This window comes from Mya arenaria, chromosome 9 (assembly GCF_026914265.1).
Source record: "Mya arenaria isolate MELC-2E11 chromosome 9, ASM2691426v1".
NCBI classification, from domain to species: Eukaryota; Metazoa; Mollusca; class Bivalvia; order Myida; family Myidae; genus Mya; species Mya arenaria.
In genome coordinates, this window is record NC_069130.1 from 69267477 (window position 1) to 69285671 (window position 18195).

Here is an 18195-nt window from a genome sequence, read left to right on the forward strand (position 1 = left end):
GTACTTTCAAATGCACTTTTCCGTTTAATTATAGGATATGTCAATCTCGGTAATTTTTAGCATTTATGTAAAAATCAGCGCCTTTGAAAGGTTCAAATACCTGTGTATTGGACTGTGCGATATTGCTTTATATTGATATTGATTCCTTTTCATATAACAGTATCCACGTATGGTATAAAAAATACCTATATAAGTAAGAAATGTCCATAAATTGGCAACGTTCAAATTTAAGTATAAAACTTTCCTTTTGAATAAACATTTAAACATTCTAGTAAAGACTTAAAATCCGACTGAATGTGTGTAAATAATTAGTTTAAAACGTTATATTCATTATTATATTTCTAACTTATTGTAAATTGTTTGTTTGTCGGTAAGTGCTTGAAATTCGCTGAAATGATACATGTGTTTACCATGGTTTATTATTCATGTCTGCTTCATGTGATAATTTATTTTTACCCTTTTTACTATTTGAATGATAGTATTCATGTGTGAATTGTATACTTGTGTTTAACATAATTAACATGTTTTATTATTCATTAATGTTTTATATGACTTGTTGTTTATCGTATTTGATGATATTTGAATAATAGTATGTATACATGAGTTAATTATGTAAAGATGTCATTATGTTTTGTTTTAGAAGGCCATTGAAAATATGATGTCTTATAGTTGACACTGTAATTATTATTATTATTATTTATTATTATTATTATTATTATTATTATTATTATTATTATTATTATTATTATTATATTATTATTATTATTATTATTATTATTATTATTATTATTATTATTGTTAGTAGTAGTAGTAGTAGTAGTAGTAGTAGTAGTAGTAGTAGTAGTAGTAGGTAGTAGTAGTAGTAGTAGTAGTAGTAGTAGTAGTAGTAGTAGTAGTAGTAGTAGTAGTAGTAGTAGTAGTAGTAGTAGTAGTAGTATAATAATTTTGAAACTGATTGCGTTGAAACGGTAGCGATTATTGCTGCTTCTTGTTCAATCTTTTCCAAATCCTGTTTTTCGACCACAGTGTAGTTGTCAACGAGTTTATCGTCATATACAAGTGATTAGGCGGGTAAAAGGTATGTTGATCATTTCGAAAGTTTTACTATCAGGTTACTATCAGGTGTATATCTAAGAGTGAGTTAGATGCGTATTCGCAATCAAGCCTTCTATTGCATGATGTTATTTATGCAGGATGACTAGAACCATCAATTGACATAGCCGTGCCAAAATACTTGTTGTGTTTTATTTTATTTTAAATACAATACTAAATAGGTGATGTATTAATTATTTCTACTGTTTTCTGTTACATCGCATAAAACGAAGCTCTTGATAATTATTTTCTTACAATTACCTCACGATAGATTCATATGACAGAACACATACGAAATGTTAATATCAGTAAAATTACGTTTTAAGCTAAGTAATAAATGATAATAATTCAGTCGGAAGTTCCGCTGGCCCTGTCTGTGGATATGTCATCGTTTTAATTATGTAATTGTAAAAGATTGTTTGAAAATGAACGTTTGAATGCACATGAAAAGTATGGATCTTTTACAAACCAAGGAGGAAATACAGATCGTCATCACTTGTGCTTAAAGGCACATACAGGGGCATGGTCACACAGAGTTCTGACCGTTAATTCTGGCCCCTATACATAATTATTGGGGCTTAAAGCAAACAACAATTCATCAGCTCACATCCCATTTTGTTAATATCGAAACAGTGTCAAAGTACATGTCTAAATTGGCTCTTTAAGTGTGCTATAAGATTAGTGCGTCATTTCTAAGTGTCCTTGTCCGTTTTTAATCATGTGTGAATGTGTCATCGCCTCATCATATTGTTATAGATCTATACGTGTTTTGATTTCAGGGATTTACTTGATCAGTTTCGAAGCACATGTGTTTTAAACATCATGGCTTTGATAAATTTGCATAGTATTTTCCTTATTGTTTTTATGATAGCAAATGTTGAAGGTCACGGACGTTTGATAGAACCACCAGGCCGCTCTTCAATGTGGAGGTTTGGATTTGACACGCCGAAAAACTACAATGATAACCAGTTGTTCTGTGGCGGAAAATGGGTATGATTACTATGAATTTTGGTGTATCCGCTAAATTATATCACGTGAATATTTGAATTTTACTTAGATCAAGTATTACATTGTTATCATTTCATTTTTAAAGTTTAGTTTGAATTTTATAAATTTGTTGCAGTATATAATTAGCCTTATTAAAAGTTGATTAATGACTAACTATGAGAAGCAGTTTGAATTGTCACTGTGTCAACTTTTTTACAATTATCCGCATCAAGCGCGTATGTGCAGTTACAATAACAAGACTTTATGTAAAGTAACTATTTAATACCACATTGCCAATCACTCGTCAGCTTGTAAGGCCCCTGCGTTTTAAAGAAATAACAGAGAACTTAAGAATACATATAAAACCTTACGAACCTGTGCATTCTTGTGAAGTCGATTGGTCCGTCTATCACTGTTTTGTTTAAGTTTTATAACCTCACCCATCAAAAGCTACCCCAAGCTAGCTATTCACATAAGCGAACTACATACCAAGTTTATTTGCTATATATATATACCCGTCAATCCTATCTAATGTAGGTGGCCGAACCATTTTTGTCTAAATTACTAATATTGACCTTGATTCTGTCCCCACCCATCTCAAAAGCACTCCCAATCTATCTCTTAACAAAAACTACTGATACACCACGTTTATTCACTGTCCATCAAACCAAACTGAAGTTATTGGGCGGAAACAATTTTTTCTGTTTCCATTAACAGTGACCTTAACCTTGCCCCAACCCCTCAAATGCAATCCAAAGCTAGTTCTTAATATAAGCTAAAGTTATTGGGTGGAAACCAATTTTTGACGCACACTGACACGCCTGACCGCCCAAGGACATTCTCATAACCAAGCTGTTTTGCTGAAACTTTTGTTTTTCTTTCCAACTATAAAGCAGTTGGAATTTAACGGGTGAGCTTCTGCTACTGGTTACCAAATAAATGTAGAATCCAAAACAAAGAAAGCATATTTATTCAATGCAACAGGTCCAGTGGGGTCAAAACGCAGGAAAGTGCGGAGTATGCGGAGATAACTGGGCTGGGCCGAAAGAAAACGAACCCGGGGGGAAGTACTACACCGGTATCATCGTCAAGAAGTACGATATCGGTGCGGTCATTGACGTCAGTGTGCATTTAACGGCGAACCACAAGGGTATGCATACATATATATAAGTGACAAGAGGTAGAGAGCCTTTGTGCAGTTATAACGCCCTACAGTATGGGTTGTGAGAGTTGATAAAATATGAGTGGGCGATTGTTTTAAGGGTTGATTAAGAATGAGTGGGCGTGTGTTGTCAGGTTTGATAACTGGTATATGTTCTGAGCCGCGAGGTTACGAGTTTCACGGTGATCTAGAAGTCAAAATGCGGTTGAATGAAGTTCATTTGTTCAACTGAATTATCATTAGGAATAAACGAACTTTGCAAGTAAACGTTAATAAATGTTGTTTTCTGTGTGTTGATACGGTTTGTGTACATAACGTGTTATATGACTTCCCAAATGATGCGACAAGCATCATATTTTAGTCTTGGTAAACATCGTAATACGTTTTTCATTTCTTCACTAACTGTATTGAAACATGGCGATCGATGTGTTTTACCGGAGTTTTGTTAGTTGGCCTAGTTTCTACAAGTTGTTCGAAATACATGTTCTGCAAATCTAGTAAGTTTTCTCAATGCTCCGAAAGTATTCATTTTTACTTATTTTTGCACTTCATCGAATTCTATTCGCCCAAATAAGTCTGCAAATGCATGCCTCATTAGAATTAAAGCACTGAAAGTCCTGTTGGACGGAGTCATCTTTTAGTCCGCAGCAAAAATAGAACTGATTCCGTCGTCCATTACAATGGAAATGGAATGGAGATATTTCTTGTTTAACAATGTCAAATATTAAAAGTGACAATGCTTTTCTGATACAGTATTTGTAAAATCATTGTTTTCAAAGGTAAGGTTGGTGTAAACAATTGTAAGGTAAGGCCAGACTGAAAAGGGATGTAATTTCAATAGTTAATAATCGGACAGATGGTGATCGTTAGTTTCAGATGCGAATCCCATTTATCTGTTACAATGTTGTCGCTGGGTACTTATTCGTTACGGGTGTATATGAATAATTTTAACTTGTCATTGTTCATGTTTATGTATAAAGATGCTCTTTTGCTCCAAAATAAGATGTACCACATTTAATACAATTGTTTAAATTTACCGAAAAGGATAAATAAATATCGAAAACAATTGTTGTAATAAAGGATTCCGTGTTTAATTATAAAGAAAGGTGCAGACGATATGAGACGATTGTTGATCACTGTGAATCTTTTAGGATCCACCAGTCATTTCATATTTGTGCGGTTTCGGTTATACATAGTTACAATATTGTTATAAGTAATTAAACATTTCCATAAATGCATTATTTAGTAAGAAGTTGAAGGTTTATCACTAAATGCATTTTTTAATATTGATTTCAAGTACAAGTGCCAGTTACACTTGATGAAATCTTGTAAAAAATGTGTGCACTCAACGGTTAAGAAGTAGTTTGAAAATGTCCCGAGCAAAAAATAACATTAATGAACTTATTTTGTGGAACATGGTTGGATTTTAAAGCAACTCACCTCAATAGAGAATTTCATTTCACAAAATTGAACTATTTGTTAAAAGTTGAATGAATGAGGCTCCGGGGTGCCCATGCTATAAGGAAATTCACATGGGTCAGAATTTATGGTGATAATGGAAGTAGCTGTACATGAATATGATGCTGTTCATAAATCGACATTCCATAAGAAAATATTATCAAAATCACAGGATATCTGTTCAATTTTTTTACAAGATTGTCCATGTATTCACTACGTATATTATACTTTTAAGACATGTGTTAATAATGTAACTGCAAATCGTTGGTAAACGTTAAGAGATTGATGCCTTAATAAACAGTTCAAGTAATTTAAAATTATAAAGAACATATACATGAATATAACACAAATGTTTTAATATGATTTATTTATAATTTCCATATTCTTTCTATGATAATACTCAACAAAATATATAAAATGCAGCCTTCAATATTTTTGACCCTCTTAGCGATCTTGGAAAGTAATTAAATGCTCATGAGGCAAGACTTCTTTTATTCATTTGATTTGTATATCGTTGACTGAGCTGTGACCCTTCAAATAGTGCAAAGCAATAGTTCAGCTTGTTTACATGACACAAGTTATTTTGTAGAATTGACAATAACACATTCCGTCATAACATAACCAAATTAAGCAAGCCAGTAAAGCATAGTCCCTCATCAGCCTCTGTTGACATTTGTTTGACATAATGTTTTTTAATGTGCATGCACAAATCTATGTCAATATAATCACTGTGTCACTAATGATAAAGCTTGCTACGTGACCGTTATTTACACCAGCCAAACTTAAGTAAGTTTAATACTTTTCACAAATAAATCTTTCTAAACGAACATTTTGTTGTTTTCATTTGAGTACTCACAGCGTTTAATATTAACCACACAATTATTAAAGTGGCCTACTCGGTACCAATTCGTACTACTACGATAAACATAAAACACATTGACAACCAACTTCTATTTAAACAATTAAAACATTTTTCTTTTCGCCGTGTACTCTCGTTGCTGCACATGCAGCATTTTTTTATTTCTTCGTTATTTACAACACTTTCAGATGAAAACTTTATGCAATATGTTCGGAAACGACTTGGCTGTATTATGCATTTAAAAGCAATTGCTTCAAATTTAAGAAAAAAACAAAATGCCGATTATCGAATGTGCTTTGGAAATAAGAGTTGTCGGAAGGTTTGAAGACATTAGACTAACTATTTATCTCCGTTAAAACAAAAATTGAGTTAGGCTTCATTGAGTGGCATAGACTGCCGTATGTTTCAACATGAATATATGAAAAGAATACCCTTTTAAAAGTTGTCACCGAGACCAAAATATACTGTGCGTGGGAGTTATTGTGACGCAATATACCACATGCTATATACACCCTTTTTATTTGTTGGAAAATGGACCGCGCATTTCCGTTATTTTCTTAAATTTACTTTCTTTTTACCAGGATGGTTCGAATTCCGACTTTGCCAGAACGACATGGTCAACAAAACCGTCACTCAGTCTTGCTTCGATCAACACCTCCTCAAAGGCGAAACCGGTGCAACTCAGTTTCCAATTAACTTGGGAATGGAAATGGTAAAAGTCAAACTTCAACTACCGGCCGGTGTCACGTGCAGCGCATGCGTATTGCAGTGGAAATACAACTGTGGAAACAGCTGGGGTACCGACTTTGAGACCAAGAAAGGATGTATGGGTATGTGTGGTCTCAAGTACTTTATTTAGGCTGCATTCTACGTCGAGCGACATGTATTACCACAGAACTACTTTTTACGTCGTATGAAAAACATACTCACACTTGTACGGACGATACCAACACAGAATTCTACTATTCACCATTGGCTGCATTAATACCCGAGTATTATTTCCTAATGCAAGCATGTTGTTTTCTTATGGTAATTAAAAAATATTTAGAGTTTGGATGAAAATAAATAGCCCGAGATCAGTGACACAAACCATTCAACACACTATTTTGAAAACCGAAGCAACTGTAGTATAATAAGTATAGTTTCAAGTGTAATAATCAAAATCACGCGTCATACACGTTAAGGTGTATTTACCTGCTGAGTGAAATTTAGGAAAAAAAGTACTTATAAGATTTAGTTGGATAAAACGTTTGTATTCAAACGAAGATATGCTACTTAAACTGGAACACTTTAGGTGTCCAAATGCTCGACACTTTCCGCGTGTATTGTGTCTTGCCCACCGACTTTTGTTTAGTGGGAGTTATTTTAGCCGGTGCTATGGGGTGGCTTATCATTACCGTCAGTAAAAATATTAAATAAATCGAGCCAGCTGTGTCCATAAAATGTATTTATATTATCCTCCGCGAGTTAATCATGAACCTTCGAATACGTGTGGTATTTTCAGAACTAATAGTTCTCCAATTGAATTCGATAAACAAAACTCCTGCCTTTTGTTACATTTCCAAATCATTCCGGTGCACGGTGCGTGTTGGATAGACATTTGACATTCCACAGCTTCAGATGTGCACTATTGTGATTGTATGTTACTTTATTTATCAACCATCTCATTAGGAGTTTCAGAAATGATCGATGAGCTTCTGTAAAGGCACATGAGTCAAGAACCTTGATCAAAAAAGCAATAACAAATATGGCATGAGTTGTTCATCTCATTGCGCACTGGTATGAGTTGTTGCTCTCATTGCGCACCGGTATGAGTTGTTGATCTCATTGTTCACCGGTATGAATTGTTGCTCTCATTGTTCACCGGTATGCGTTGTTTTTCTCATTGTTCACCGGTATGACTTGTTGCTCTCATTGCGCACCGGTATGAATTCTTGCTCTTATTGTTCACCGGTATGAGTTGTTGCTCTCATTGTTCACCGGTATGAGTTGTTGCTCTCATTGCGCACCGGTATGAGTTGTTGCTCTCATTGCGCACTGGTATGAGTTGTTGCTCTCATTGTTCACTGCCATGAGTTTTTGCTCTACTTGTTCACCGGTATGAGTTCTTGCTCTCATTGTTCACCGGTATGCGTTGTTGCTCTCATTGCACACCGGTATGAGTTGTTGCTCTCATTGTTCACCGGTATGAGTTGGTGCTCTCATTGCGCACCGGTATGAGTTGTTGCTCTCATTGCGCACCGGTATGAGTTGTTGCTCTCATTGCGCACCTGAATGAGTTGTTGCTCTCATTGTGCACCTGAATGAGTTGTTGCTCTCATTGCACACCGGTATGAGTTCTTGCTCTCATTGTTCACCGGTATGCGTTGTTGCTCTCATTGCACACCGGTATGAGTTGTTGCTCTCAGGGTTCACCGGTATGAATTGTTACTCTCATTGCGCACCAGTATGAGTTATTGCTCTCATTGTTCACCGGTATGAGTTGTTGCTCTCATTGTGCACCGGTATGAGTTGTTGCTCTCATTGTTCACCGGTATGCGTTGTTTTTCTCATTGTTCACCGGTATGAGTTGTTGCTCTCATTGCGCACCGGTATGAATTGTTGCTCTCATTGTTCACCGGTATGAGTTGGTGCTCTCATTGCGCACCGGTATGAGTTGTTGCTCTCATTGCGCACCGGTATGAGTTGTTGCTCTCATTGCGCACCTGAATGAGTTGTTGCTCTCATTGTGCACCTGAATGAGTTGTTGCTCTCATTGCACACCGGTATGAGTTCTTGCTCTCATTGTTCACCGGTATGCGTTGTTGCTCTCATTGCACACCGGTATGAGTTGTTGCTCTCATTGTTCACCGGTATGAATTGTTGCTCTCATTGCGCACCAGTATGAGTTATTGCTCTCATTGTTCACCGGTATGAGTTGTTGCTCTCATTGTGCACCGGTATGAGTTGTTGCTCTCATTGTTCACCGGTATGCGTTGTTTTTCTCATTGTTCACCGGTATGAGTTGTTGCTCTCATTGCGCACCGGTATGAATTGTTGCTCTTATTGTTCACCGGTATGAGTTGTTGCTCTTATTGTTTACCGGTATGAGTTGTTGCTCTTATTGTTTACCGGTATGAGTTGTTGCTCTCATCGTGCACCTGTATGAGTTGTTGCTCTCATTGTGCACCTGTATGAGTTGTTATGAGTTGTTGCTCTCATTGCGCACTGGTATGTGTTGTTGCTCTCATTGCCAACCGGTATGAGTTGTTGCTCTCATTGCGCAGCGGTATGAGTTGTTGCTCTCATTGTGCACCTGTATGAGTTGTTGCTCTCATTGCGCACCGGTATGAGTTGTTGCTCTCATTGCGCACCGGTATGAGTTGTTGCTCTCACTGTGCACCTGTATGGGTTGTTGCTCTCATTGTGCACCGGTATGCGTTGTTATGAGTTGTTGCTCTCATTGTTCACCTGTATGAGTTGTTGCTCTCATTGTGCACTGGTATGAGTTTTTGCTCTCATTGTGCACCTGTATGAGTTGTTGCTCTCATTGTGCACCTGTATGAGTTGTTATGAGTTGTTGGTCTCGTTGCGCACCGGTGTGAATTGATGCCCTCATTGCGCTTCGGTATGAGTTGTTGCTCTCATTGCGCACCAGTATGAGTTGTTGCTCTCATTGCGCACCGGTGTGAGTTGTTGCTCTCATTGCGCACCGGTATGAGTTTGTTGCTCTTATTGCGCACCGGTATGAATTGTTGCTCTCATTGCGCACCGGTATGAGTTGTTGCTCTCATTGTTCACCGGTATGAGTTGTTGCTCTCATTGCGCACCGGTATGAGTTGTTGCTCTCATTGTTCACCGGTATGAGTTGTTGCTCTCATTGTTCACCGGTATGAATTGTTGCTCTCTTTGTTCACCGGTATGCGTTGTTTTTCTCATTGTTCACCGGTATGACTTGTTGCTCTCATTGCGCACCGGTATGAATTGTTGCTCTTATATTTCACCGGTATGAGTTGTTGCTCTCATTGCGCACCGGTATGAGTTGTTGCTCTCATTGCGCACCGATATGAGTTGTTGCTCTCATTGCGCACTGGTATGAGTTGTTGCTCTCATTGTTCACCGCTATGAGTTTTTGCTCTACTTGTTCACCGGTATGAGTTCTTGCTCTCATTGTTCACCGGTATGCGTTGTTGCTCTCATTTCACACCGGTATGAGTTGGTGCTCTCATTGCGCACCGGTATGAGTTGGTGCTCTCATTGCGCACCAGTATGAGTTGTTGCTCTCATTGCGCACCGGTGTGAGTTGTTGCTCTCATTGCGCACCGGCGTGAGTTGTAGCTCTCATTGCGCACCGGTATGAGTTTGTTGCTCTAATTGCGCACCGGTATGAATTGTTGCTCTCATTACGCATCGGTATGAGTTGTTGCTCTCGTTGTTCACCGGTATGAGTTGTTGCTCTCATTGCGCACCGGTATGAGTTGTTGCTCTCATTGTTCACCGGTATGAGTTGTTGCTCTCATTGTTCACCGGTATGAATTGTTGCTCTCATTGTTCACCGGTATGAGTTGTTGCTCTCATTACGCATCGGTATGAGTTGTTGCTCTCATTGTTCACCGGTATGAGTTGTTGCTCTCATTGCGCACCGGTATGAGTTGTTGCTCTCATTGTTCACCGGTATGAGTTGTTGCTCTCATTGTGCACCGGTGTGAGTTGTTGCTCTCATCGATAACCAGTATGAAGTAGAAATTAAAAACACCTATCCATCCCTCATTTACTGGTTTTAAACCGATCTAATTTTCTGAAGAATGTTAGCCTCCGCGTCGTTCGATGACAGTGTACTCTTCAGCTTATTTGTGTCGCCCACATAGCATTTCGCCGGAGACAAATTAAAAAAACTTCTCCTTTATTTTTATTTTGGATGTCATGAAAATAGACCATTTTCCAATTTATTTTGACAATGTATTGCTTCAACCCAAATATAACGCTCGTTTCGCCGCCAGCGCGTTCGCCAGACGGATTCTGATTCAGCATTCAAAAAGCTTCTGATTTGTTTGTTTCCTTGATATTAAGAATGTCTGCCCGCACGCGTTTCCTGCATGGTGACTTAATTACACGACTGGAAGTGTTACAAGTGCAATAAGTGACATGAAGTAGAAGACACTGCACTCCGAGTTTCATCCAGATATTTGCAGAGTTCCGGGTTCGATACCACAGCTCTTTTGGTTTCTTTAGCCTGCCCGGTCAAATACATGTAGGACTTTTTTCATGGGTTTAACCAAAAACTGAATTAAGCTTAGGCATACTTTTATTATAAGTCATAATTATTTTATATATCAAAAGTATATAAATATATATTATATTTAACTTACTTAGATTATAAATTGCTTACAGCAGCCAAGCAACCATATTATGACGTCATGTCTGTTAAAAATGCAGTTCTTAAGCATAGTACAAATTGAATGCCGATATGCGATTTTATTGGCTGTAAATGTTGACTATAATCCTAATAATTGAAGTGCGCCCCGCTAATGCCAAGTTCATGGGTTAGTAAAGTTACCTATTAATTGATAAACAAAATAACGAAAATTATGAATGTCTATTTTGTCAAATGATCGCTTAAATTTAAGGTCTTTCTGAGGCAGGATTCCTTTCTGAAACACGACTTTCTCGATGTTTTTTCTTTTTCTCTTCCTTACCTTTTTGCTTATTGGCCAGTTGCACTGTTTGAAAAATATATGCTAAGATTCACATCCTTTAATTTCAAATATATTTCCATTTACTTAACTTGGTGAACAAAATCGCCTATGTTTATATATAGTTACGTCCATTCCAATTCAGGTTGCGGTCAGCAAGAGCAGTTTTATGGCTGTTCCGACATCGCCATTGGCAAGCCTAGCGTCAAGACCGGCATGACGTCGCCTGACGTCGAGGTCCCAGCTGGCGATTTTGACGAACGTCTTTGGCGAACCTTCAACGACACGTGTGCGTGCAACTGCCCTCAAGTATCCATGGCAAATGGAAATGACGTCAGCAGCTTAGTCTTCTTGCTGACAACATTGACTGGTTTATGGGGGAGTTTCAAGTAATTAATTGATTGTGTCTTGGTTAAGACATTGAACCTCCCGCCTTAGCACCAAAAGCTATCTCCTAAAAATATATTATATATGATGCATGATTCAATTACATAAAATAAACAATGCATCAATGGATCAAGCCGCCCTGGCATGGTTATTTACCTTTCATTGAATATGTATCTTGTACTTAATCATCAATAAAAGATATTGTCTTTTACTTCTATAGTTATTGTTTTTATGGTGCGAGTAAAAGTGAAGAAAACACTAGATTGCTAATTCTACGAGAAGTACAGATTCAGAAATTATCAGTTCTTAAATGCTCGCCAAGATGACTGTTAGCCAGTTGTCAATTAACGGTCTCAAAGTAGACGGACATGTACGCATGATGTGTCTTGTTGTGTACCGTTATTCACAGACTTCTCTTTTAAACTAGCATTAGACTTGCCCATCTTGATCTTTTTAAAAGTTTGAATTGCTTGTGTACAAGGTTTTAAATGTTAAAAATTACCAGATTTTGAACATGCTATACTCAAAATAAAGTTCCACAGGGTTCCATTTTAGGTATATTGCTATTCCTCATATGCAAAAACGATATTGTTGACGAAATACAATCAAAGGTAAGCCTTCTTGCTGACGATGCGACACTTTCATTGTGGTTGATAATCGTATTCAGGCTGCTAATACATCGGATATCACAAATCTCTACCTATGTGCTTAAGAGTGTCTAGCTAGTTACCTTTAGCCCTTCAAAGTCAGATTATCTCCTTATCTCACGAAAACACAACAAACCCTATCATCCACGAACTCATATGAATTACACAATCATACAAGAAGTAGAAAACCACAAACAGTTAGGTGTCACTCTACCATTGTCTGGAACTTGGCACATTTCCATTATTAAAGTGAAGGCATGGAAACGCATTAATGCACTACGGAAATTTAATTTCACTCTAGAATGACATTCTCTTGAAATTATCAACAAAACCTTTATTCACCCAATGCCTAGGAGGACAGATTCTTGGCCATATCGGATCTTTTGCAAACCTATATTTGTTAGCATGAAATGGGGGAACATAATATGTTTGACACTAATTATGGTTCAGACTGATTTGAGCGCTCTTGGATTTCTAATTACTTCAACTTTAACTGAAACTACAAACATGAGGTTTTATCCTGTTAGGCATGTAAAACTCACTACCCGCTAATATTTCAAAGAAAGCTGCGCCTTTGTCTATTGTAACCGTGCACAGATGACTGTCTACAGTTCCCAAACCAAATCCTAATGGATTCAAACCATTTCCTCTCCTCAACGCTTGTATGTACGAACACACGTAGGCTGTGAAATTTTGCATTGTCTGATATTTAAAGTAACCGCTTCTGGACGACGACATCGACTCTTTTACCATTTTCTCAACCAATGACGACAGCTGAACAAAATTTTAATACATGTAGGCTCTTAGTAGTTGTTTATCTTCTTCCAGCCCGATACTTAAAGTGAGGAGTGTGTATACTACTGCATTTGAATGTTGTTGTTTTTAAAATAAAATATTTTAAACCAATTTCTATTTTGTCCAGGTACATCTTTGTATGGGAATACAATGCCTGCTCTGGTGGTATAATCGATTCATCCGATACATTTTCTTGGGACAAGGCAACATCGATGCAGCAATGAACGTTTAACATATTTTTAAATATTATCAACCCATTACCCTTGCCAATTCCGGAAATGTTCGAAGTTGTTCCACATCAAGCATTATTTTGGTGAACGGAATGCTAAGGCAACTTTCGTCCCTAATGTGTGATTTTAACTATCAATATTCCAGGACTCTGCGAACCGATGTGGCCTCTGTCGTGGCTGAACAAATAAAGCCATTGACACAGGCGGTACATGGTGACACAGCACCAACAACAAGTAAGTAGTAATACCAACCAGTACTTGCACTATTAAAAAAGAGCAACTCACAGCAGTAAGAATAATCAATCGATCGGCGTCTGCAAAATCAATTGCCGTCTGCATACCAACTATAGTCATCATCCGTTCTAACGTCTTAATAACTGCTTGTTTGTTCTTGTCGTTTGCTAGAAATAATTCCTCAAAACCCTTGTGGACTTATTAAAGTTCACTTCTTTTCAACATGTTCGTTTTCCTTTTCGAATAGGTATTATCGTTGGGTTAGAGCGCACCTCCGCGTGCCAATCTAAAAATTAAAGGATGCATTGATATGGTTTTTATGAATGAGATAAACGATTCACAGATGTTTACGTTGCTTTGGCCACGTTTCCAGTGTAGCCACTTTAACAACATTCCATCATATATTACAAGACGTTTTTTATCAGATGATTTCTGAATCAATTTTGCCGGCATTTTTAACGGTTGTCCTCACAAATCGGGAATTTTCGCTGTGTGCATGGCTCATAGGAAAACAGTTTTGGATGTTCAATCTCCTCTTTACTTCGTTTTGTGGCGTAGCCTAATCGCTGTAACAATAACTTGGCGTGTCACGATTGGTTTGAACTACAACATAATCATTCATCCGTACAATTATGTCCTTTTGCTAATACATTAATGTCCTTTTGCCATTCATTTTCGACATACCATTCTCCCCTATATTGCCTAATCGGCATTGCTGTAATGCGATAATACTCCACGGGTTATACTTTTCAGATTGTCTTCACTCTTGAATGGGTTTCGTTGGTAAGGATAATCTGTGGTAATTTCAGTAAATTATATATTTTCTCTCTTTCTTTCACACTACTGTTATGTCTGTGCTCTTGTGTTGTTCAGTTATGAATACATCGATTCACTAAAATTCTTCAAAGCTTCAGATGCTGGTCTTCAGAGAATCCAGATGACAATTTGCATATGAGTCATATCTCGGCGTCTTGCAAAACCACCAACAGTTTTCAATCACCTCCTCAGCGAATGTTAGATTACTTAATCTGTTGAAAGTCCTGACCAATACCCTTAACTTTACCTTTATTTTCATGTTATCAAATAATCTATTCATGAACATGTATAATAATAGACGTGTTTCTGGCACCTTTTGCATGTAAGATACGTCCAGCAACGGTACAAGAATCTATATGTAGATACAAATGTCAATTTGCGTTTCGTACCGCCTTTAAGAAGGCTCCTTGCAACTCCACCATCTCCATATACTGAAACCACAATTGTGCCGTTTTATTTTTTATTTAACTTTAGCACGGTATGTGTTTTACCTATGCTATTTAAAGGATCACTTGATCCTGAAATGCCATTTAGCACGCAACAGCCAGAGACGCTCAACTGTTCAACACAAATCAACTTATAGACAACGACATTGTTCCGCAGTTTCATATTTTATTCGGTTACTGCAGCGTACATACTTCGAGCAAGACAATGTTTGGCTAACTGCAGTCCGTCTCAAAAGTCGACCAAAGGCCATCTCTCAAACTTTCTTGTATAGTCCATCTCCAAAACTCGATTACAGATACGGAAAAACACCATGCTGACACTCATTATTGTACAACACATCTTTTTGACAAGACTTTACAGCAATTATAGCCAAAACGTGCATTTAATGATATATTTAATGAATAATTATACTACCATATTAATCATCTTTACTAAGTGTTTGAAATGGTCATATTCATGTATGTTAGATGTCAACGATGTGCGATCCTGCATATTTTATAACTATTTCAGCCCATTAATTCCAGTAATTCTCCCCTTGATTATACGTACGGCATAAATCTGATATTTTATTTGCTCTTTTAGTGTATGCATCAATAAAATAAAACTTGAGCTTTAAAACGGCTCCGTTGTTTTAATATTAGTATTACCAATCAGTATTGACGCGTATTATAAGCCACGTTCCTAGACATGTTTGACTGACTCCGCGCATACTTGAAGTCATTGACAACATTTCGTTCAGTAATGCCCCTTCCTTCGACCAGGTTGCCATAATGATGCTTGGATAAAATATTGTCCAATAACAGCAATTTATACTTCTCTAGACTTTCCAACAAACACATTCGTAAGAAACATCTTAGTGAAAACGGCAGGTCGTCTGTATCTTTTTTCAGACAGAGAAATCATCTTATGTTCGTATGTTTATGAGAGAAAGCAGCCTTGCCATCAAGAAATTCCTCCATCTAACAACTGAAGTGTGTATCGTAATATGTACTCAATGTGCTGGGTTCTTTCAGTAAAGCCTCTTTTACTTCTTGTGTTGAACCTGTCGTCCTTTCACAAGATAAACGACTTTCCTTGATACATAACCTATTAAAGGCTCATCACGACACACTCAGAAGTTCATATTACATATTCATGACACCCTGCGTCAGATGCATGCACATCATTAAAGAATTGATATATTCGCGCAAGAATTTCATTTCCCCATTCATCATATATCTCCTTTGATCTCTCATGGATCACAGTTTGAAAGTGTTTGGTTCTCACATTATAGAGCTCTTGACTACATGTTTCATGTAATTATTTGACACTGAAAACAGGCATTCATTCTTAAATGAATAATGTTTCCAACCTCGGAGTGAGCTTTTTGTTTCATTGACATGAACATTTGAACAAAGTCAGACAAGTGAACGCGGCGTACACCGCCCAACGTGATATGATGATCGATTGATGCAATTTATACATCATTTTGAGCGTTCACATGCATAATTATTTCAAGGCCATACATGGTTTTGTTAATTTGAATCAACACACGTAAAAACAGCGGCTGACATAGTGTCACGATGTTATAAATGTATGAGGAAGATTATTCATGGGGTAATAGCTCTAACAAAAACTAACCCCAAACACGCAAAGTGGCAACGCTACATGGCCGTTCGCCATGTTCGCCATTTCCAAAAACATGTTCCATACATTTTTTGTTTAGATATCGGCGTGATCTATTGTAGACGAATAATGGAAGACGGACATATGCTCCTTTCGAGCGCTTCTCTGTCATAAATGGGAGTAAAGAATATTTCAACCTCACATTTGATTAAAACTACATTGATTTTTTTCTCCTCATTCGCCTGGTGTGGCTTATGCATAAAGAAATTTCAGACGAAACTAAGGAGTGCATCCCGTTTCTTTAAATGTACTTTTCTTAAGAATAAAACAGGACAGAAATAACACTATTATTTGTTATGTTGCGTCCTTCAGATTATTTATATACTTGTGAGACAAATCTGTTATAAAGTGCTATGTTGCAAGTCCCTAAGCCACTGTCTACAACCTTCATCCATTTCTCTGCTTATCGACGGCGTGACTAGACTTCAAATGAGGATATTTATATAGGAAAGCGTCTGATTTAGGAAGTCTGATTTAGGAATTCTTATTTTAAAAGGCAGTAAACAACATAAAATAATTTTAGTTATATGAAAATGGAATCGAACTGCAAACGGCAAGTTGTTTATTTTTAGCCAACATTAGCAAATGTGCGATGAGAAACTGCACGAAACAACATTATTACTATACGTATGGTCGTCTAATAAATACATTTTCTATAATCTTGGGATCGATAAATGTACGTTCATTCTGCACAAGTTCCAAATATGGACGCATTGTATATAAACATCTGCGCATTCATATTTAAACAAGATATGTGAACCCTGACTAAAGTTATTCAGTTTCAACCATTCTTCTTTATTTTTAGTAACAGTGACCTTGACCTTGAGGTATCCATAAACTTTTCCTTTAAACCAAGTTGGGTCAAGATATGTCAACCCTAACTAAAGTAATTCAGTTTCAACCGTTTTTCTATTTTTAATAACAGTGACCTTGACCTTGACCCTAGGGACCCCAAACGCAATCCCATGAAAGGTATCCATTGAATCTTCTTATAGACCAAGTTTGGTCAAGATATGTCAACTTTTACTAAAATTATTCAGTTTCATAGGTGAGTTTGACGCCGCACGCCCGGCCGCCCGCCCGAACAACGACGTTCGTTATTCTAATGCCATGCTGCCAGCTGCAGTTATCCTTACTGGGTATGTAAGCAGGTTATCGCTTTCGTAGTTTTAGAATTAAACGCATTTTTCTACACAGTGTGGAATTACAAATGAAACAAGGAGTCCAAACGACAGCTATGTCCCCCGCCGTTGTTTTTTTAAAACATTTTATTTAGCTCCGAACCTGACTGGTACGTTGAATATGGCCAAAATTTTACACTTCCTTTGGTAAAGAGTGGGAATATAAAAAATACAAGTTGTTTGATTGGTAACTTAATATTCTTCGATATATGAACAAGTTATAAAAGAATATTTGTTAAAGTAAGTAAGATTGTGTGTAGTGTAGGTAAGATCAATGCCATGGTTATTTTGGCTAAAAAAAGAAGGAAAATGAATCTTTGGTTTATAACATCAATGTAGGAGCAAGCCTTAAAAAAATTCAATAAAGTTATAAATATAAATTATGGTGACGTCATAACATTGTTTTACTGATTTTGCGCATGTTATGAATATATTATCACATTTGTGTCCATTGTTTTTTAATTTTTAAATATTTAACTTGTTGCACATAATGAGTGTTCTGCAGTGTGCGCAAAGTATCAATCCGTGCAACTTGTTTAACACTTTCAATTAACAAACACTTT

The 18195-nt window shown here is 37.0% G+C and overlaps 1 protein-coding gene across 1 annotated transcript; it reads left to right on the forward strand.

Annotated features, from left to right (window-relative positions):
• Window positions 1-1832: 1832 nt before the first annotated feature.
• LOC128246403 (uncharacterized) lies at window positions 1833-11828 on the forward strand. Its single transcript, XM_052964589.1, has 4 exons — window positions 1833-2082; window positions 3064-3229; window positions 6140-6388; window positions 11376-11828. The coding sequence occupies exons 1-4, from the start codon at window positions 1915-1917 to the stop codon at window positions 11621-11623; spliced, it is 831 nt and encodes a 276-aa protein (XP_052820549.1). The 5' UTR covers window positions 1833-1914; the 3' UTR covers window positions 11624-11828.
• The last annotated feature ends 6367 nt before the right edge of the window (window positions 11829-18195 follow it).